Genomic DNA, 23,264 nt, shown 5'->3' with positions numbered 1-23,264 from the left:
TCATTATGGCCCTGTAAATGCTGTTAATGGGGAATGGTTTATCTGCAGTGCAGCCATCTGCCGACCCCCCACAGGCTCGGCAACCTCCGCGGGGGGCTCTCATAGCGGCCTGCTTTTCCACTCGGGTATAATTCCATTTCATCTTCATGATAATTTACTATCAGTCCCTCCCACTAGAACGTAACCCCCACGCAGGCACGGACCATGAGGGAGGTGGGCACTACACCCAGTGCTTGGCAACCTGCCCAGTATACAGTGATGTTTAATATTTACATGTCTAATAAATGCGCACAATAATACTTTCCAGCCATTTAGATGTATGATCATGTAGAATTGTTTATTGACATCTAAAGTTACCCATAATGTGATGTTAAACTAAAAAAATTATAAAATAGTATAGTATGATTTCATTTCTATAAAAAGAATAGCTATGTATACAGGTGCATTGATTGACATGTTAATAATGGTAGGATTATGGCTATTTTCTTCATAATATCTGAATTTAAAAAATAACAACGGTCAGTTGACCCACTGTTTTCTTTCTTTTTAAAAATTATTTATTGACTTTTAGAGAGAGAGAGGGCAGGAGAGACACAGAGATACATTGGTTTGTTGCTCCATTCGCTGATACATCATCGGGGTCGCCCCTAGTGTGTGCCCTGACTGGGGATTGAACCTGCAACCTTGGTGTCAGGATGGCGCCCCAACCAACAGAGCTACCCCACCAGGGCCAATCGTTATTTTAACATTATTTCCATTATTAAAGCAATCAAATACATGTTAAAACAACTTTTTCCCCTATCATAAAACTTCACTTGAAGTTTTTTAGACACTATTTGAAACAACTGGATTTGCAGTTGGTCCCCTGAATGCAAACCAAAATGTTGGCTGGCATTAGTGACGATGCTGCTTCTGGGTTACAGCAGGTCTCTCTGCAAATGATCCCGATGCCTTCGTTTCTACACAAGATTTGTTCTCTCACTTTAATGGAGAACACAGTTACCCACTGGACTCCTCCCTCTCCCTCACTGGTTATAGAACCTGGGCGTTAAGGCCCACCCGCAGCTTGCCCTTCTCCAGGGCCGCTTTGCGTAAATAAGGCATCTGCAGACGACGACGTCTGCAGTGACAGACCCCTGATTTCTTAGGCGCTAAGTGTAATTGCACTTAGTTTATACATCAAATGGCATTTTGGTGGGGAAATGGAAAGTACTTCCGTACACACATTCCTTCTCCCAACTACGTGCAACCAGAAAGATTCGTTGCGTCAGTTTAAGATACGGAAGTGGGGCAGATACGTCCATGGCTGCTGCCATCGTTAGTGGCATTCTGTTGTTCTCGTCAGTTGTGGCCCATTGACACGAAGACCGCAGCACCACGTCGGGAAGTCGCACATGTGACGTATGAAACGGGACAGCCCAGGAGAACTGGGACACCCCTGTTGGTTTTCAGTGGAATGGGTATCAGAATAGTAATTAGCACTGTGCCTTAGGACGTTAATCACCCAACACACACCGGCTATGCCACGGTTGTCGAGGGGGACGTGTGCGGGCGCAGCTAGGCTCTACGTGTCTTTGGAAGCTCAGAGAGTTCCCGCGTGTCATGGGTGTCACTTCAGATCTAGCAGCATCACAGCCGGGTTTTCCAAGTAGGACTTCCACAGGTTGGAGAAGCGAGCCATGGTAGCCCCATTGATAATCCTGTGGTCGGCTGACCAGCTCACGTTCATGACCTGGGCCTTATATACTTCCCCTCTCTGGTTGAATCGAGGAAGGGCCTGGAGGCGCAGAAAAGAGTGGGAAGTCAGCCTTCGCCGTGGGAAGTACGTGCTCCCAGGCGCGGCAAGTCCCCTGCAGCGCGGAGGAGACGGCCGTGCTGAACGACTTCCAAAATCTGCCAGCTCTCGCCGGCCTGCTCTCTGAGTGCGTGTCTCCAGCCCGGCAGGTCCGGTTCCCAGTATAACTTCCATATGCCCAGGAAATTCTCTCAGATTTCAATTATTTAACCAATGTTTCCTGAACACCTGCTACGTACCAGGCACTCCCCTCGACCCTGGGGGTAAAGCAGTTAACAGAACAGACAGTCCTTCCCCCCCTCTTGGAGTCAACATTTTAATGGGGAGAGACAGAATTGAGATACACAGGAAAAACACACGGTCTGGCAGAAGTAACGCCTGCGTGTGTGTGGTTGGTAAGGTAGTAAGGGGGGTATAATAACTTATAGTTTTAATTTGAACATTTTACCTGTAATGCCTTACGGTGTGCTTGAGTGTGATATGTTACAGGATTACACGCTTATGGTTTTGTCATAAAAGAGTTTGTAACAGAAGAGGGGGTGTTACTTGTGCCGGGCCCTCTTAGAGTGTATCAGACCATGAAACTTGGGACAGAACAAGCACCGCAGCTGGAAAGGGGGTGGCGAGCGGAGGCGTGGAGGGTGGGCAGCCTCGGCAAGGCCCGTTCAGCTCAGGCAGTGACGGGACAAGCATGTGGACACCGGAGACGTCGACAGAGGGGAGCAGGGACAGGGACGGCAGGCGTGCAGGGAGCAGAGGCGGCTGGGGGGCGGCTGGGCGGCGGCTGGGCGAGTGCAGCAAGAGGCCACCCACGCGCTGGTGACGCTGGGCACGCAGTTGGGAACCGTCGCTCTCCGTCTGTCTGCGGTGAAGGACCTACTCCCCCCCCCCCGAGATTTATAGCCCAATGCAGACTTTAAATATATATATGAAGTGAATTACTAAAATAAACGAAATAAAAGAAGAAAGGCTCTGAAACCATGAAGGCCAACATCAAGTTAATGCCGTGACACTGACATTGGCAATGCCGGTCTAGAAACGCACCCAGGACCTCGCCGTTGTAGCTCTGGGGGATCCGCGCCCTGAGTTACCAGGGATGCCCCCACTCCGCCCCGAAACTCTGACTCGGTCGATGCGGCAGGAGGCCAGGCATCTGTTTCAAGGAGCCCGGATTCTGGGGCACGGCCAGGGAAACAACCCTGGCAGCCCTGGTTCTACGTTGGTTGCTCCTAAAACAGGGAGACAGGTCACCCCTCTGTTGAAACTACTGGGCTTTGGTTTAAAAAATCCAGCTTCTGGGGACTCTGTGCCCAAGGCCAAGAGATCTCCACTTTAAACTAGTATTCCTAATCATTCTTGAACAGAAAAAAAGTGTGAGAAAGAACGTCCCCAACAGTGCCTCACTTGGTTCTAAATAATAACTCGCTTTGGCTAGGAACCCCCATAAGACGCCCAGCGCCAGGCAGAAGCCGCGGTGGCGCGTCCTCAGACAAACACGCAGATCGCTACCCGCACCCCCAACCCCCGCAGAGGCCCCCGAGCCGCAAGCCCAGAAACATCGGCTCACCTCCACACCTACCGAGCGAGCGAAAACCCCAGAAATGGTCACTCTCCTTCGTGTTTACTTCCCCGATTTGCTCAAACTCATTTTTTGTTATTTCAAAAACGTACCTTAATCGATCCAAGAGCCCCAATCGCTACTTCGGGTGGCAATATCACTGCTTTGGCGTACGTGCCACCGATCTGAAACGCAAACAGAAAAGGAAGAGTAGAACATTAAGCTTGCGAGGAACGGATGGCGATCAGTTTGGTATTTTTTCACAGAGCATCTGTTCGTAGGTCGCCGGTCACGGCCTGGAAGTGTGAGTGGGCGTCACTCACCGAGCCGATGTTGGACAGGGTGAAGGTGCCCCCCGTGAGCTCGGGGGTGCCGAGCTGGCCCACCGAGCCCAGTTTCTGGAGGCGGTTCAGCTCCATGGCGACCTCAAACACGGAACAGATCTGAACGTTCTTCACATTGGGGACGATCAGGCCCTGCTCGGTGTCCATGGCTATCCCAATGTTGTGAGAGGCCTGGAAAACAGAACCCCACAGCAGGCCTGTGTGTGAGCCGGCACTCCTCCGGGAAAGGACGACCTCCACCGCCGTGTAAAAGCAACCACCCAAATTGTTTCACCAGAGTGCTGTGACATAAACGATTTCTAAACGATGTCAAAAGGCTCTTTTTGAAAAAAATAATTTTGTGTGTGTCGGTGAGAACATACGTCGTTAGTGGCAATGTCAGCTGCCAAAGGCTTTCTGGAGGGCAGTTAACGGCACGTAGCAACGTTTATAAATGTCTGTGCTGCAGAGACAAGTGCAGAAGTGTGGGGGACTATGCAGGGGTGTTGAGTGCAGATGGTCCGCAGCTCTGAGAAGCTGAGGACAACCACAGTGTTCACCAGAGGCCCCTGGGGTAACTGAACGGTTACATGTTTATTGACATGTGACAGTGTCCTGAAGGTACTGAATGGGAAAGAAACAAGTTTAAATTTGTGCGAGGTTCAGAGTTAAACCAGCAGTGCGCACAGTCCCACAGACGTGAACTTGAAGCGTGTGACAGCCCGGAAGGACGCCCGTGTCAGTGTAAACAGCAAGCTGCCGCAAGGCCTGGGGCTGAAGACAAACGTCACCATTTTCTCGTCTGAACCTCCGCTTGGTCAGGGGACTGTGTCAGTCACACGGGGAGACCGGGATCCAGCCCGTCAGAGCGTCTAAGCTCGCTTCCCGCGTGTACGTTTCCAGCGAGAACATCGGTAAGAATGAGCGCCCCCAATGGCTCTACCTTAATAAACTTGCACCCCGAACGGAAGAGTTCGCTCCAGCAGAATTCAAACTTTCCTTCCTGTCCTCACGGACATTACTCTTGTTTTAGAAGCTGCAGGAAATCCATTTGGAGGGGCCATTCTTTTGGAGAGAAGGGTGTAGGGATGGGTAATACAACCCATCGCCTCAGCATCGTCACTTTCCATCATTTACGTTTCCAAAAGCAAAAGGCTGAAAGATGGTGATCTGTGTGTCTGAACACTGTCATCCCCGACCGGGAAGCCTGGCAGCAGCAATGACAGAGTGTACTGCGGTTTTCTGTCCCCTCCCCTACCTTGAATTCTAGTCTAAGAGGGACAGCGATGTGAGATGGGACAGGCGCGTATCTAACAGATAGGTGCACTGCACCGTCCTGTTTAGAACAAGGACATTTTCACAACACACAGCTGACCTTGTATGTGACCTTCTGGCACTGCTCGTCCACGGAAGCGTTGAGGATGGGAAACTGCAGCAAAGCCTGGGAGGCGGCCTGGTCAACAGCGAGAGAGGGCGGCGTTAGCGCTCCTTACTCAGGAAGGAGGAGGGTTCCGAGCACTAAGAGGGGCGTGGAGAAGAAGGGAGGGAACGCTTGCTTGTGCCTAGTTCAGTTTCCAGACTGCGTGTACCTAGAGGCCAGCCTGACCATTTAAGAACCAAAGATAAAAGTAGCCAAGCAGTCCTGGCTGGTGTGGCTCAGTGGATTGAGTGCCAACTCTGTGAACCAAAGAGTTGTCAGTTCAATTCCCAGTCAGGGCACATGCCTGGTTTGCAGGTCAGGTATCCAGTGGGGGTCGCCTGAGAGGCAACCGCATATTGATATTTCCTCTCCCTCTCTCCCTCTTTTTTCCTCTCTCTAAAAATTAATAAACAAAATCTTTTAATTAAAAAAAAGTAGCCAAGCAGCTTGTAAACATCAAGGAAGATTTTCATAACTGAAAAATTTAAAAAGTTTTTATTTATTGATTTGAGAGATTACTTTGTTGTTCCAATTATTGATGCATTCATTGGTTGATTCTTTTTTTTTTTTTAAAGATTTTATTTATTTATTTATCTTCAGAGGGGAAGGAGAGAGGGAGAGAAACATCAATGTACGGTTGCCTTTTGTGCATCCCCTGCTGGTAGTTAGCCTGCAAGGAACCGGCCTGCAACCCAGGCATGTGCCCTGACTGGGAATCGAACCGCGATCGTCTGGTTCGCAGGCCCGCGCTCAATCCACTGAGCTATGCCAGCCAGGGCCCATTGGTTGATTCTTGTACCTGCCCTGACTGGGGACTGAACCTGCAATCTGGCATACTGGACAACATTCTAAGCAACTGAGCTACCCAGCCAGGGCTAAAAAAAAGTGTTGTTGTTTTTTTAAAATTTAAAAAGGATATTTTTCAAAATAACTACAGGGTGGGGCAAAAGTAGGGTCCACATATTCTGAAACTTGTTCAGGCAGAAAAAAATGTTACTGTGAAACAAAGCATACTAAATTTTACTTTCAAAACAAGGATCAGGTACTTCATTCAGATGGAAACAATGAAGAAAAATAACAATAAAACCAATTCAATACATTAAACAGCTGGTCTCTCCTTGCTCTGAAACAGACCTGTTGCCAGCAACAGTAGGAGGGACCCAGGCGGAAACACAGTGGTCCCCTCTCCTGCTCTTATACCCCTCCCCCTCAGGGACTTTACATTTTCCATCCCCAACAGCTCCTGTCCCCAACCCACAAAGCTTCTTGGCATTTCCTTAACAGAGTGTAAGAGGGCAGGGGGCAGGGGTCACCCTCCCCAACAACCACTACCCGCCCTCTGGACCTCTGTCCTGCCTGCCTTTCACCAGATCACTTTAGAGTCTCCTCTAACTCACTTTCCACTGAGGGAAGTAGAGTTTGCCACCCCAAAACATTCTCTTTGGGGGGTACTGATTATTTCATGCTGGGTATTTTTAAGAAACAGAGACTCAGGAGAAGCCTCGGACCTCCCCACTAACTGCCTGGAAACATCCAGATGTAGGGCCTACTCCGGGAAGGGGGTTGCCACCCTACAGTTCGGTGTGAACTGGTGTGAGGGGCAGGGACCGGTTTGACCCAAGTCCCGCCTGGGTCCCAGAGATCATGTGATCACTTACAGAACCTTTGTGTCCATGTGAATTGCCTTCCTGCCCTTTGAAGTCCAGCCCACTCCCCCCACCCCACCAACCCCCTTCCCACCTGAGCTGAGATGTTGCCGAAGCTAAACACCACCCTCAGGCCTCACATGCCTACGGAATCCCTGCATGCACATATGACACAAGTTCGGTCCTTTCCTTCTGCTAATCTGTCTCATGTAATCTGGTCATTAGTCTCGTCAGAAGAACTTAGATGAATAGGGGAAAAATCATTTTTTTCTCCCCCATACTGTTCCTTCCCCAACTAACTGCAAGCAAGCTTCCACCCAGCGATACTTTATTCAATCAGTTCTGGCTGAGGCTGCTCAGACCTCTTCATCACTAGTCCAGTGGCCTGCCCCCTTCACTGTTGTTTGATCTCTGGGATGCAGATGACCACTGTCCGGTCCCCTCTGAAAACACTCTTCCTTTCTCTTGGTGTGAGAGACTGAACCAGTGTCCCCAGTCTGCCCTGCCCCTCCCTACCCACACTCACTGGTGGTACTGCTCTCGAGAGCGGATTCTGGGCTTGGGCATATGACCAGCTTTGGTCCATGAGCTAAGAACAACCTCCACGCAGCAGAGCTTGCACAAGGTGTTTATATTCTGCTTCCTCTCCTCGTCCCTGCCAGTATCGGGAGGCCCCGCGCGGGCTACTACGCTGGGGAGATGCCAGGCACGTACGGGCGAGAAGCAAGTCCTCCGCGCTGAGGCCCACCTACACTAGCAGCAGCCCTAGTAAACCTACCAGCTACCTGCAGATAGGAGTGAGCTCTGCCAAGGTCAGCTGACTGGGCCTGCTCACCTGTTGCCTCGTGAGAAATGAAATAATAAATGGCTGTTGTTGCAAACCATTAAATTTGGGGGTGGTTTGTTACGTAGCGATAGACACACCCTGCTTCCAAGTGGCTCTTCCCTGGTTTTCCTATCACCGGACGGCTGACCCCACTTACCCTGGTCCTTTGTCCTGGCAACCCAACTTCTCCCTTCCTCTCAAAAACACTGATGGGAAACCCTGAGCCTTCTCGTCTTCTCACTCACACACAGCTTGGGGGATCTCATCCACGAGTCTCAGCTGCCGTCTCTGCAGATCAGACGCTGCAGCTGTCATCCAGTCCACGCTCATTAACTGACATCTATCACATCTGGTGTTTGCTTGTTGGGGTGGCTGCTAAAAGGTGGAGGTAAAGGAGCACAGTTTCTGCCTAAGGAGGCTCAGCGTCCACTGGAAAAACCACCGAGTAAGCACTTGTAACACACGGAGACGCATTTCAATGGGAAACAAAGGGTACCGTACCTGAACAAAGTTTGATACTTAGGAGGCCCAAGGATTCGCCCCGGTGGGAGGGCACAGGGCAGGTGGAGCTGCGCAGTCCAGCTGCCGGGTGTGGCCTAATCTGATTAAAGCAGAGGGACGGCCGGAGGGCAGGCAGCAGAGTGGGCAGTCGCTGGGCGCCACACTCAGCAGGTTAGAAACTACCCTGAAGGCAAGGCAGGGGAACCACTGAAAAGAATCCCAATGATAGACTGACTGACAGACTAGGGTTGGCACAGTGTGGGGGAGGGGGAGGAGGGAAGCCACTCTGCAGTTAGAGACAACAGTATGCATTTTGAGTCAAACAGACTGGAACTGGAAACTTAGTTTCTCTCTCCTCCGGCCCGTTTCTTTCAGTGGGAAGTGGGAGTGGCAGGGTTACTCTCAGAATTAAAACACCCCATATGCACCATGCCTGGTGCGGGTCTGGCCCAGGTGACAGCTTTGTAAGTGCTGGTTATCATGAGCTTGACCGTGAGCTGCTCAGGTCGGCAGACGGTCTGGCCCCTGTTATGCTGGTCCTGAGACCTGGAACCAAAAAACGATTTCCAGGAGACACAATGTGAGTCTGGAGAGTATGTGAAATCAACTGTATGTCAGTGACATGCAAAATCAATGCCAGGTCTCGGTTCTGTCAAACCAGGACTTCGCTGGAGCAAGGGCCTCCCTGGTGGACAGGACCGGGCTCACCCAGCCCACAGAGGCAGTGGGGAAAAGTGGGACGTGAATATCTGAGTTTTATCTGTTCCTGTGGAACCAGGANAGACCTGGAACCAAAAAACGATTTCCAGGAGACACAATGTGAGTCTGGAGAGTATGTGAAATCAACTGTATGTCAGTGACATGCAAAATCAATGCCAGGTCTCGGTTCTGTCAAACCAGGACTTCGCTGGAGCAAGGGCCTCCCTGGTGGACAGGACCAGGCTCACCCAGCCCACAGAGGCGGTGGGGAAAAGTGGGACGTGAATATCTGAGTTTTATCTGTTCCTGTGGAACCAGGAAACTGTACTGGGGCGTTCTCCTGGGTGATATGGTGAAAAGCAACACGTTTTCAAAGCCGCAGTTAACACATCGGCTATCGGGAAAACAAAATCAAAACGTCCTCCTCGACCCTGTTGGACCTGAGTGAAGCCTCACCTTTACGAAGAAGGGCATGAAGGAGAGTCGGACTCCACGAGCAGAAGCCACGGGCTTCAGCTCCTCTCGCAGCCTCACCAGCTCGGTCAGGTCGACCTCGTCGCAGTACCCGAAGTGAGGTATCTGTAGGGCTGCCACCATCGTCTTCACCATGGCCTTCTGGAAGCCTGCAAGACAGTCCGCGTGAAAGCCCCGGTCCTCCCGCCCTTTGGGCTTGCGACCTAAAACAGAAGGTCCTCTAATGCTGTTCGCTCTCAGTTAGGCTTCCTCTCGGAACTGCCTACGTCACCACAGAACTTGAAAGCCGCCAGTTTCAATGCTGAAGCCCAGGGCCAAGGTCAGTAATACAACAGACACCTGCTTCCAAGGCTGTGAGTGTAAAGGTTCTAGAGGATGCAGGTCACGTCCCCACCCAACGGCTCTCCTGCACTTTTGCCTTTCTGCAAGTTACCGTCCGACGAGCTCATGCGTAACAAGTCAGAAGCAGTTCTGAGAGCTCACTAAAAAGCACCGTGTTGCCGTGTATACATGAATCTGCAGAGGGGGCTTTCCCACAAACAAATTACACAGTTTCCTTACATGCCATTATTAATACCTGTTACAGGTTCGATTCTGTCTTTGCCTGTGAACACCGGAGGCTTTGACAGGGGTGCGGGGATGGTGCTGTCTTTCGGTATGGGCGCAGGCGGCATGATTTCTGCTTTCGGTGACAGAGGCAATATAGCTCCTGTCTGCTTTTCCAGGTAGTTGAGAATGTCTTCTTTAAGTATCCTGCCGTCTTTTCCCGTGCCAACCACTTCACTCAGCTTAATCTAAAAAATGACACATTTCAGCGCTAAAAAATAAAACTTCCCGAAAATAAATCCATCATTAAGTTCTCTAAATGGAATTTAATGAACCACGGGTTAAAAAAGGACCCTCTGCCGGTAAGCTGGGGTATAAAGAAATACCGTTTTCATCACCCGAACAGAGCGCCGTGAGCGGCGGCTCCCTTCCTGAGTGACCACGCTGCCTTCACGCACCCTGTGCACCTGCCCGGGAGGCAACAGCGCAGAGTCTACGGGGCAGCTAATTCCTGCCTGTTTGTGAAACCTCACACTTTTCAAACAGTCAACTGTTCCTCAGTTTTGGGCACAATTCTTATTTGATTTTTCCTCTTTTTTGAAACTGTATAAGAACTAAGAATTTTAGAGTTAAATACCACAAAAGTAGACCAGTAAACGTGTAGTTAAAATAACCCTCACAAAAACTCTCCTACATTGGTATTTTCCGAGGGTTATTCCAGAAAGATCACCACGAAGCAATGCAATCAGTTTTACTGAGGTCTATTTGGAAGGTGAGTTCCTCAGCCCAAGTTCAGGGTCATGTACATGCGTTTTATTATTGCTTTCTGCAGACTAAATGATAGACAATGCGTTCCACTTTCCACTGCACACTCGCAATGCTTTCTGGAAACACACGTGGCCTTGCTGTGTTTAAGCAGGCCCTATGTTGGTCATGGAGAGGATGCATTCTCACTGCACTTGACTGTCTAGGGCCGGCGCGGCCCTCATGCCTGGTGCGTGGCGGTCAAGTCTCTGGGGCAGGGGCTGCTTCACTTGTATCGGGGCCTCTCTCGGGGCGACTTCACACTCGTAAAGGACTTCACATGGGAAACCTTTCGCTCTCAACAAATGAACTCTGAGAATTCAAACAGTTTTTATGTCTTTATAAACAACTATAAATGTTGTTGGTTTTTTCATTTTAATCAAACTCAATATGCAAACTGCAAACTAAAAAAAGATGATTTATGATCATAAATCTCCTATTGGACTTCTGGCAATTATACAAATACTCTCGCTGTTACACACTCGCACAGGAAGTGGCACCAGAAGGCCAAGCCATATGTTCCCACAGGTGGTCTCTCCGTACGATTAAGGAAAAACATTGGTAAAATGCTTTATAGCTTTCAAAGCAACATGAAGGTCATCTGATGCTCTACCAATCTAGTGTTCTATGCTTTATGCTAAATGGTCCTCATATTTGAACATGTTTAATGGCTAATAAAGCATCATTTAGGGTTTATAACATAATTTACCACAGCATTTCCCCTGCTTTTGAACACGTGTGCTTTTTAATTCTGAGCTACAAAGCACTTGGAAAACTGTCCCCTTGATTATTTCCTTGGGACAGTTTCTGGAACAATGGTCAGATAACCACCTGCGGGGAGATGAACATCTTAATGACCCTTAGATTTCTAACATGCAAACACCTGTTTTTCTCACTGTGCCTTAACTACTTCTCCCAAAAACAGACAGCCAGCAAGCAAAAACCCTGCGTGGTGGGACCTACTGGGAAAGACTTGGACTTTGGAACCGGGCAGATCTGTGTTCAAATTTCCAGGCAGCTACTCATCTGACTGCAGGCAACTGAATCAATTCTCTGGCCCTCCACCTCTGCAAAATGGGCACAGGCCAACCCCACTCGAGGGGTACTGTGAGGGTGTGTGGGTGCGTGCCCGTAGCTGACTCAGGAGTGCTCCAGGAGCGACAGCAGTGGCCGCTGAGGCAGCGTGTAGTGACCAGCAGAGCGGGTTTGGGAGTCCCCAAGGCTGCCCTCCCTTGTGACCTTGCCCAGTTACTGGCCCTCCTCGTATCTTAGGCCAGCCCCCTTAACCTCCCAGGGCTGTGACCATTCAATGAAATGCCACCTAAACACAGATCACCTGCCTCGGAGTCACCTTCGCCTGGGGCTGAGCACCGAGGACGGGCTGAGAGAGGAAGGGGAGGCCAGCCCCCAGGACCAGGGCCCAGCCTGGAGACCACACCCTTGCCGGCCCTTCCCCGCCTCCACCCTCCCCTCCACTCATTTTCAGGAAAGGGCTTCACTCTCTCAGTGGACAGACCACCCGTGTGTCCACCCCAGGAACCCGGTCCCGGTCTCAGTCTGTGCTTCTGGGCCCTGCCAGGAGGCAGCAGCCTTTACCAGCGCTTCCCGGCGCTGGCCTCCTCACTGGTCTCTAGGGAGGACTAATAAAATCACGCCCTTCCATTAGCCGAAGGAGTAAGTTCACAAAGTTTTGCTCATTTCTCTTGAGTATCTTCGGGTAGCCATCACCTTCGGTACCGGGCATTTTCCTGTTTTCTTCATTCCCACCTGGGGCCATCTCATCGAGGGACGGTGGGCTAACTGTTCAGATAGGAACATGCACTTTTCACGGGACCTCGCGCTCACTGCTGAGCCCACGTACGTTGTTCTCCATGGCCAGGCGGCGCACGGCGGGCGTGGCCAGCGTCTTCCGGCCTTTTATCTCCTGGTGCGTGTGCTCCTCGTGGTGCACGGCGGGCGTCTCCACCACGTCCTCCTCTGAGTCTGGGGGCACATAAAGGTTTACTCTTTAGTGGAGGGTCAAAAAAATGACACGAAAAACAAGCTCAGTGGCGTACAATCTATAAGTAAATTAAACTTAACCTTTAGAGTCAAAAAGCGTAACAGTCGGGCTACTTCAGAATGAAAACAAACGAGCAGAGTTAGTGTGTGTGTGTGTGGGGGGGGATGCTGGTACCTGGTGGTGTCCAATGTCTGTTACCTGGCGTTTGCTTATTTCATTCCTGTTAAAATTGTGTAGCCAGCTACCAGTTACAAAATGACAGCTTCTTCCATAAAGTCTAAAACACGTTGTATTTTAAATACTCTCTTGCCCCGGCTGGTGTGGCTCGGTAAATTGAGTGCCAGCCTGCAAACCAAAGGGTGGCCGATTTGATTCCCACCCAGGGCACATGCCTGGGTTGCAGGCCAGGTCACCAGTAGGGGGAGCGTGAGAGTCAACCACACACTGATGTTTCCCTCCCTCTCTTTCTCCCTCCCTTCCCCTGTCTAAAAATAAATATATAAAATCTTATTAAAAATAAATGACTAAATAAACACTTTCCTAATAGCTTTTTCATGTCTATCTATACACAGCAGGAAATAATGAAATGTGATGTAAATTACATGAACAAATCATGGAAAGTCTGTGACGGATCGAAATGCTTTCCTGAGAGGCAGTCTGTCCTCTTAGATTTCCTAAGAGGCTACGGCACTTACACTTTTTCTCTGCTCTGAATACGGCTTGAGGAATCCCGTGAAAGACTTTATTCCCACGGCCAGTGCCCCTTTGGGGGTTTTGTTCTCTGACTTGAGAGTGCTGGTGCCAGGAAACAACCTAGGGCTGTCCGCAAGTCCTTTGGCAAGCAGTTTCTGAGAGATTTAGTCGTCAGAGCCTGATGCTAGGAAGTCAACCCTGTGGGGCAGAACCTCTGCAGGGATTTGTGGACGGGAAGCCACCCCCCTGAAAATCAGTAGGCGACTGAGTTTGTGTTGACATTCCGTTCTAAGCAAATAATGGCCCGTTGTCCTTCCTGAACATCATTTACTCTCCCCTAAGGCGCGTGCATTTCCCCCACGCCCCCTTCCCTATTAAGATGATATTAAGCCAGAATTCTACCACCTCTTGGGAGTTACTTTTTGCTGCCTGTCTCTCCTTTACATAAGGTATCCGTGTCAGTAAACTTGCTTCTCTCTTGTTAATCTCTCATTCATCACAGGAGCTCTCAGTTAAGAACCCAAGAGGACAGAAGGAAAACCAGGTCACGGCCTTGGTAACGCCTCTTTCCAGCCAGACTGGGGTTCCGGCCCTGAAGTTCACGGCACAGTTTCACCAGGTGAGTGTCTGGTGCGGCAAACGCTCATGTGTTGATGGGGTGATCTCTGAGTAGAAGGGATGGGCCTTCTTATTTTTGGTTTTCTGTACTTGATACATTTCTAGACTGCGACATCTCGCTTTTATAACAGAAATTAAATAACCTATAGAAAGGCTTCCGTAAGCCATCATCCAGCTTCTGGAGGCAGCTTGTCACTGTGGGTAAAAGACAGGACCTCGAGTTCTAAATTTGGCTCCGTCGTAAGGATAAAAAACAGTCATGAGCGTGAAACGCCTGCTAAGCTGTGCAGCGTGATCATTACGCTGGCTGTTGCATTCTCGTGCCGCCTGCAGAGCCTGTGTAATGCGGCCCTTTCGGACCCTGAGTTACACAGCAGACTTGTCCTAACCCTAGCACTTCCTGGAGGTTGCTGGCTGAGACCATGTCACAGCTTCCCACAGTCTCCGGGGTCCAAGCTGTTGCCTAGATGAGCTAACCTTGGACCTTCGGGGGTGGACAGCCAGCGGTCTGCCCCCCGGGAGCAGGCCGGGTTAGCTTTTCTGTTAACTGTCTCACAGCGGACTTCTGCTGTGTGACACGCAGCGCTCCCAAGTTCCAAGGCTGCTGCTCCCCCTGAAAACGCGTCTCTTCGCTTTCCAGTCTCACTTTCCTTCTTTCCTTTCTTTCCTCTCCTACGTACTTCACGACGTCTGGCTTTCTCAACCACCACCAGTGAGAGTGCTTGGTGCCGTGTGGATGGGCAGCAGACAGAGCTACTCTGTTCTGTCAGTCTCTGCATGCTACGGCTTCGGTTATTAGCGACCAGTGCCCTGAGTCTCTCATTCCGGAGAGCCTGCTGCTCCTCGGAATGCTGTGGTCCCAGGACCTGGCCACCAGGTAACTGTTCCTGTACGTGGTTTTGACATGATGATGGGCCCAAAGACAAGCATCACAAAGGACCTTTCCTGTTTTCCTGATGTCCTGTAAGTTATTAAAAGTAAACATCACTTTTGATTGGTCCCCACGACAACAGGACAGCAGTGATCGACTTGGCAAAGAGAGAAACACATGTACAGTACCTTTTAAAGCTTCCGTTTCTATGTCTACCAGGGGCTTCCCCACATAGGCCGTGTCGTCTGGGTTATAATACAGTTTTTTAATGACGCCATCGTAACGACTGCTGATAGTGACAGAAGCCTTGTCGCTTTGAACTTCACAGATGCTATCGAACTGAGATACCGTGTCTCCTACTTTCACATACCTGAAAGAAAAAGGTGTCAGACCCTGCTGCGTGACCAACTGTGAACACGGATGACCCTACAATGTAAGTGCCACACTGAATCAGGTCGGAGTCCATCAAGTCCCGTATTCAGTCCAAGACGGTGCACCAGAGAAGGTTTCAGAAACTATGATAATGACTTCCAGAATCTCTTTGGTGTATCTCCAAGAAATACCAAAATTATAAAAACCACTCATAGATCTGTACTCTAAAAATGTAATTAAACTTTCACGTGTTCTGCTCCGGCCACTCCTAGGAGGAAGTTCTAAGAAAGTATTTCAAATGTGTTATTTTTTCTCATTGTCTTATATTAATCTGACTCAAACTCTAAGGGATGCCTTTTATTTCTAGAATTCAACTTTAAATTGATGTCCCCAATACACATCTGTAATTCCATGAAGTTTGGTTTGAGTTCTCTGTCTCTCTTTCTAGAGTTCTTTCAGTCTGCCCTTGTATATCAATTCCTTCATCCTGTGGTCACCTTAAGTACGCTTTACCAGGCAGAACAGGCGAGACCAAACCTGAAATACTACATACGATGTCTCTTCTAATACCATTCTTGATGTACCTAGCATATTTCTGACTTACTACCATCAACTTCTTATTAACATAATTGCTCTATTATTCTTACTCCTTGTCTTCCTGTCTTAACCAGTCCTCCGTCCCTAATAAAAGCTCACTGGTGACATGCAAATGAGGTTTGAAAGGACTTTGGGGGACTTCCTTTCCAGAACAGAAGGAGGCCTTCTGGAATCCTGCTCCTCCAGAAAAGCCACAAGTACACTGATAAATGTCACCTCTTAGAGGTCAACATTTCTTTTTTTAGCTGAAATGAGGGGAGGGTAGTAAAAGGGGCTTTTAAAAAGAGGAAAAAAGTGATCCTTATTAACTGACACCGAGTGGAAATCTTTGACGCACGATGAGCTACGTCACTAGCGTACAGACAAGACAAACAGTGTTACCGCCTGTTTTACAACGCGCGTTGCATGTTGCAGGAAGAAGTTTCTCAATTTAAGTAGAGTTTTATCTACAGGACTAACAACTCACCATTCTTTAACAGTTACTTCTCTGATGCCTTCTCCAATGTCTGAGAGTTTGAATTGAACAATCTGCCCCTGTTGAACTTCAAAGAAAAAAAAGAAACTAGCTCATTAAACATGTCATGTGTTGCTAAGAGATGCTTTTACACCTAAAATTAGAAAAGATTCCTAAGAGGAGGCAGAAATTATTCCATTTTACACCTAAAAAAAGCATTTCATAATTTTTTGTTTCTTTTTTTCTGAGAGCGAGAGACAAACATTGATTTGTTGTAACACTTACTGATGCATCATTGGTTGATTCTTGTCTGTGCCCTGACTGGGGACTGAACCTGCAACCCTGGCCTATTGGGATGACGCTCCAACCCATTTAGAAACCCGGCCAGGGCCGTGTCATAATCTGGAACTGCATAATCATCATTCATAACCCTCAGAGATTTAAATAAATTAATCGGTGACACAGACCCACTGTCACTGCCGCAGAACTGGCTTTTTCCAACTTTCAAAAGGGCGCTCTTTCTCAAGGGCATGGGAGACCTCCGACAAATGGGATTTGGGGACAGTTACAACAGACAGACCGTGAGACACAATACTGTCCTACGGGAGACCGCACTGGATCCCCTGCTTCATGTAATAATACTGAAATAGCCCTCAACAACCTGCTTGGAGATCTCTTCCAAGTTCATATTTTGACTCCATACTCTCATTCTACATGGTTCAAGGTCGGGCAGATGCCTTGGTAGAAAACTCAATGAAAAGTAAGAGTTGCCCAGACTGTGTTCTGCCAACTTATCAGTAAATTTGAATCTTTTCTTTTCTGCTTCCACTTTTTAACCCTTTTGAAACTGCTACCTCTTTTTATAACACCTGGATGCCAATGATAGGTTATGGTAATTATTCCCCCGAAAGTAAGTATTTTTGTTAACAAATGGCTCTGAACTGATTCAAGAGTGTGCTTCTATTTTTAGGCTGTTCATAATAATAGTTGCTTATAAAATACACAAGAGGACTAGGGTAGCAAGCTTTTCTTTTCTTTTTTTTTAAATTAATTAATTTATTTATCTTTAGAGGGGAAGGAGAGAGGGAGAGAGACATCAATGTATGGTTGCCTTTTGTGCATCCCCTGCTGGTAGTTAGCCTGCAAGGAACCGGCCTGCAACCCAGGCATGTGCCCTGACTGGGAATCGAACCGCGATTGTCTGGTTCGCAGGCCCGCGCTCAATCCACTGAGCTACGCCAGCCAGGGCGCAAGCTTTTCTTTAATAAATATGAGGAGGTAAGTTAGCAGTAAAGAGATACAAAGTGGATCTTTGATATGGGGGTCTTGGGAGGCTCTTGTTTCCTTTCTAGTAAGTTGGGCCCTCTCTCAGCCTGCTGCTATCGTATAAATTGGAACCTTTCCAAAAAATAGTTGGTATGAAGTATCAAAAGCCTTTTAAAAAGCCCTTAACTTTGAGTCAGCAAATAATTCTAGTTTTAAGACTTTTTTGCCCAAAGACGAAGTGAGGCCCATACGCTGGGCTCAAGAATGGTTACACGGGGGGGCAGAAAGAGCTGGAAAGCGGCCCGAGTGACCACAAACTCACAAGCACAAACATCAGGACACCCCCACACCAAGTCGTGTTACGCAAGGCACAGCATGTGCAAGAGCATGAAAGGCGACAGCGTCCAGCACGGGCGGGGAGTGACAGACAGTTCTATGTGGCGAGGAATCAGCCCAGGCTTCAAGAGACCTTCTGTGCCAAGCCAGGGCCAGGTGTTTGGAGTTTACCCTGTAAGTAATCAGCAGCCAGGAGTAAATAAACATGCTTCGACAAATCTTTGCAGCTGGCCCCTTGAGAGATGAGTCTACACTGGCCTAGGACTGGCTCTGCGCCAGAGAACACAGCAGGAGTGCAAGTGTGTACATTTTGTAGCCCGGGCCTCAGAAGACCTCTCACCTCCTCCCTCGTCTGTCCTGAAATGCTGCCTTGCAACGGGTCATTCCATGTTCTTTTACAGGGAACTACCTGGGGGAGGATGACAGAGGCCCTGTGGTATGGAGATGAGATGCCCCAGCCAGAGACCAACAGTAACTGGCAGACACCTGAGTGAGGCTGCTGTGGACCCGGCAGCCCAGGGGACCCTCTAGCCAAATGCAGTTGCAGCAGTGAGCCAGGCCAGCGCCCCAAATCCTAGCAAATAATAAATCACTGTTGCTTTAAGGCGCTCGGTCACGGTAGGGTTGTTATTCCCTACCATGAGAGGGAGTCCCGTCTGCGATTTTCTACAATTTTAGAAGAAAATTCTCTCTGGTGAGGATGTGGCAAATAAAGTCAGAGACGGGGTGGCAGAGAGAGCAGTGAGGGGGCCATGCGGGGGCAGAAGCTGAAGTGGGAAGCAATGTATCTTTGAAGCTGTCTGAAAGGAGAAGACAGATTTAAGAAACGTAAGACGCAAAATCCATTGACCCTGATGACCCTCCTCTCCTTTGAGAGGAGACAGGAATCGGGACAACTCCAGGTTTCCGATCTGACTGCTTACTACATGGGGGTCCATTGGAAGAGAGCTCATCCCAGCTCCGGGGGCGGCGCCTGGGCACACAGCAGGTGGCCAGGAGCCGTCTGCGTGGAATGAACGGATCCTGACGACACAAAGGGCCAGACACGATGACCACTCCAGTTTTCCAGATGGTGGCACAGAAGGACATGAAGCGACTTGCCACATCCGATGCTAACCAGGTCAGCTGACACAGTCACGGCCTGGGGACAAAGGCTTCACAGAAGCATTTTCTAGCCATGTCGGTTGACACAGTCACGACTTGGAGATGACGGCTTCACAGAAGCGTTTTCCAGCAGGACGGACGTGGCATTAGTGGATATATGGTGTTGCTTTTATTCTTACTGTTTCTTAGTATTCTAACCTTTACACTTCTGATAATTTGGAATCTCCTAGAATTAATGACCACTCTCAGAGAAAAAACAACAGTTGGCTCAAGTCCTAAGCAATATCACCCTGGCTGAATTAAGGCATCGTACTTTACTTATTTGTTCCTGTGAAAGCCACCCAAGAAAGAACAGTTCAGGGAAAAATATGTTTTCCCACAGAACTGCCTCATAGAATAGCAAAAAACCCCTTTAGAAAATAGCCCCTGGTTGTCAAAGAGTTGTTAGAGTAACAGCCCCTCCTTTACCTTGAATAGGAATATATATCAATTAGAATTAGACAGGCATAAAAACAGAAGAAGCTGCTTAGCTATTACAAACTAAGCACTTAGAAACAACTACCAAGGAGTCAGAGTCCTCAGTATACAAAAAACATTTTAGACAGCAAGATAGATAGCTAAGTTAGATATTACAAAGGCTTATAGTGTATTTCCTAACCTCTGCTCAGTCTAGCGTACCTGTTGCCAATGACTATTTCTGAGAACTTTAATAAACAATAAGACATTTAAACTGTATACATAGAACTATTTCAAATTGTCTGATTAATGGTTTTCCTGGTCAAAATAACTTTTGTTTAACATAACTGAAACTATGGGAACTTTCGTACTTTTCCTAGTTACCTTTGTATTGATTTTTTCTGCTTAACTGATCATGCTGTACACCTGTAAATGTTAACCTATGCCAAAAATGAAAATATAAAAAATCAGCTTGTACTTGCAATAAACGGAACAGTGCTTCACCTGCCTTTGAGCTGTGTAGTTGCCTGTTACCCAGCGCCGACGCCTACTCTCACCTGAGGACCCTTAGATGGGCTGCGGCTGGACCGCGGCAGCGACTTGCTTCAGGTTGCACAGCCAGGGTGGTAGGTCGGGAACCCAACACTCAGGACAGCTGCTTAGACTCTGGAGCTCAAACAGCCTCTCTCTCCTCTAAGAAAAGGCCAGCGTTTGAAAAGAAAAATCTTGAATCCCCTTTCATTGTTAGCACAGACGAAGGCACCTCACATGTGGAGGTTACTCACGTAACATAAGTCCGGGCTTTTTTTAAATTTATTTTTTTTATCAGGGCTCTAACTAAAGAGAACACCAGAAAAACGGTGTTAGAGTCCCCGCACATCAGACGCTTGCGGCCTCCAGTTCTTCAGAGGGAAGAAAGCCTTGGGGAAGGGCAGTTCAATGGTGAAAGCCGGGGCACGTTCTCTGGAGGAGCACACCAGGCTGGTTTCATCACAGCGTCCCGCAGAACGAGGCAGTGTCTCCTCCAACAAACCATGCTCCCTTGCAGGGAGTGTGAGGGTGCAAACCGTGATGTCAGCCACCGCCCCTGGCAAGAAAGGCGTCTCCATGCTGACTGCTGCACTCAGATGGGTCAGATGGTATAGGAGAGATGGCCCAAGACAACCGTTCCCAACAGGGTGACAACACACGTATCCCAGGCAAGTGTGTGACAGGGGAATGGGGTGGAGGTGAGGTGCAGAGAAAATAAGAAATGGATAGATGTGGAGAGAGCAAGGAGGGCCAAGCTAGAAATAAAAGGTCCACTTTTGCCCTGGCTGGTGTGGCTCAGTGGATCGAGTGCTGGCCTGTGAACCCAAAGGTTGCCAGTTCGATACCCGGTTGGGGTAGGTACATGCCTGGGTTGCAGCTAGGTCCCCACTTGGGCACATGTGACAGGCAACCAATCAATGTGTCTGTCACACATGGATGTTTCTCTCCTCCCTCCCTTCCTCTCTCTAAAAATAAAAAAAATCTTCAAAAAAAGGGCAACTTTTCTTTTACTTTACTAAGTCTACAATCAATTAACATAAACTACTGAGTAAAATACAAAACATTATTTTATATCAGCTATTTTGACCATACTCACCAGCAGTTGTTTTCAGCAATCGATGAGGATGACTATACTTCAATGAAGGATAACCAACGAAACGTACATATTTTGGCTTCGAAGCATGAACATTATTACATGTTTGAAAGTAGCGAACACAAACCTAGAGATGAAAAACACAAAGGTCAAAGCTGTGATAAATGATCTTAATGGCTTCTCTCTGGAAGTACATGTTGAATTTCAAGTGTTCTAAAAGCAGAACAGTCGTTATCACAATATACACAACATGAAATTATCGAGGCCCAGATCACAATGGCGTCCGTGACGGGAAGACAAGTATCAGGAAGCTGGTGGCAGAGAAGCCAAGGGCGGCAGCTCTCACAGGAGGGCGGCCAGTACCTAGTAAGGTGCTGCTGAGCACAGCTTCTTCTGCCTCTTTCACAAATACCAAGTTACGCAGTATTTTCTGGTCTGACCACCACGACCCCTCCTTTGTGGTCCTGGAGCTGTGTGCCCTTGCCCCATCCCAGCTCTTTTTCCCCATTGCTTTGAGAAAGGGAGACATATCAATGCAGGAGAGAGAACTATAAATGCGAGAGAAAAGCGTCCACCAGTTGCTTCCCATATGTGCCTGGGCCAGGATCGTACGCGCCCCAACTGGGGATCAAATCCGCAACCTAGGTTTATGCCCTGATGGGGAACTGAACCTGCAGCCTTGCCGTTACAGGACGATGCTCACTCCAACCAGCAGAGCCACACTGGCCAGGGTACATCATAGCACTTTTATGCTGGGCTGTACTTGTTTGGCTAATGTCTGTCTCTGTCCTCCACCACAAGGCTGTAATAAACCTCTGGGCGGGCAGGGATGGTGGCTGTGTTGTTCGTATTTGCATCCTCAATGCCTAGCACAATAGCTGGTGTGTGCTGGGCTCTGGAAAGGCTTTGTAAAAGATTAGGGGTCAACCACTAGGGAAAGATCTAGGGGAGAGGTCACCCGGAGGGTAAAAAACGCCATGCCAATCGGATGGAACACTGCACTTAAGGGCTGTGAATTGTTTGGTGCTGAAAGACTGTGAAACTGGGGAATCTCAAGGGAGACGGTGGTGGGTCAAAGCTCCAGTGAGAAAAAGTTTGGAAAGACTGGTGCAGACGTGGGAGACAAGGGCATGCCCAAAAACTGAGGCTTGAGCAAGTGTCTCTGCTGCTGGGGGCAGGTGTCGCAGTATCGCGTCTGGCACCCAGTGGGTGCCCCATAAATGCTGAGTGACTGTACACCTCCGTATCCCTAGTGCCTGTCACACTGCCCAGCACCCAGATGCTGTACAACGAAAGGCCAGCTGCGCTTCGGCCGTAGATGGAGCGGGAGGGCAACCGACTCACGCCAGGGGCGCCCTCGGGTAAGGGGAGGAGTGAGTGCCCGGACGGGTCGGCTCCCCACCTTCTCTGCCCGGGGTTTTGCGTACGTCCCTACACCTCTCCATCACCCGTGCCCGGTACACGGCACGCGGGGGACAAACTAACACACCTCTCCCGGACGACTGCGGACAACTCACTCCCTCCCGAGCTCAGCTCGGCCCCAGTCTGCTTACCCGCCGCCCAACACTCTGGCTCCAGGTCCTCAGCACGCGCGCTGTGGCCATCTTACTCCGGAAATGACAGCTGCTCCGCGGCTGGAGGCGTGGCCCTTGCCCGACCACCTATTGGTAACCGGGAAACGTGCCCCCCTACGGGACCAATGAGAGAGAAGGAGCGGCCCACCAGACAGCCAATTAGGGAGTGGGGCGGGGCAGGAGGGACTTTTGGGGGAGGTTGGCAAGCCCACCCAGAGGTAAAAGCGCGAAGACGGGGAACAAGTGGGAAGGAGAACCGTCCAAATTTAATTTAGGGGACAATGTGGGGCATGTGCACCAACGGTCATCTTTGCAGTCCCTGCAGTGGGGGGAAATAGTGTTAGGAGAACACAAAGGGCCCTGGCTGATTTGGCTCAGTGTATCTGTTGAGTCGCCGGAGACCAGGGTCGCAGGATCCATTCCCAGTCAGGGCACATGCCTGGGCTGCTGGCCAGTCCCGGTGGGGGGCGTGTGAGAGGTAACCACACACTCAGGTTTCTCTCCCTCTCTTCCCCCTCTCTAAAAATAAAGAAATAGAATCTTTTGGGGGGGGGGGGGCGAAGAACACAAAAGAAAGGCACTTACCTGGAGAAAGTTATGTGACATAGACCTGAGGATGAGTAGAAAAGCACCTGGTGTCGTCAGCTTGAACATGTTGTAGCTGCCTTGATTATTTGAAATATTTCCCAATGATTAGCATTTGTT

General features: G+C 49.1%; 1 protein-coding gene across 1 annotated transcript; it reads right to left on the bottom strand.

The window, feature by feature from the left end:
- Window positions 1-414: 414 nt before the first annotated feature.
- DBT (dihydrolipoamide branched chain transacylase E2) lies at window positions 415-22,608 on the bottom strand. Its single transcript, XM_037051328.1, has 11 exons — window positions 22,539-22,608; window positions 20,989-21,112; window positions 16,212-16,287; window positions 14,965-15,146; window positions 12,454-12,575; window positions 9,820-10,036; window positions 9,225-9,391; window positions 5,052-5,129; window positions 3,677-3,868; window positions 3,467-3,538; window positions 415-1,777 (listed from the first exon to the last, which is right to left on the bottom strand). Exons 1-11 carry the CDS (start codon window positions 22,587-22,589, stop codon window positions 1,610-1,612), a joined length of 1,449 nt encoding a protein of 482 aa, XP_036907223.1. The 5' UTR covers window positions 22,590-22,608; the 3' UTR covers window positions 415-1,609.
- Between the last annotated feature and the right edge of the window lie 656 nt (window positions 22,609-23,264).

The sequence above is a fragment of the Sturnira hondurensis genome, unplaced genomic scaffold (genome assembly GCF_014824575.4).
Source record: "Sturnira hondurensis isolate 20B ecotype Veracruz unplaced genomic scaffold, ASM1482457v3 Scaffold0007217, whole genome shotgun sequence".
In the NCBI taxonomy this organism is placed as follows: Eukaryota; Metazoa; Chordata; class Mammalia; order Chiroptera; family Phyllostomidae; genus Sturnira; species Sturnira hondurensis.
This window is presented reverse-complemented; position numbering and strand designations above follow the sequence as displayed.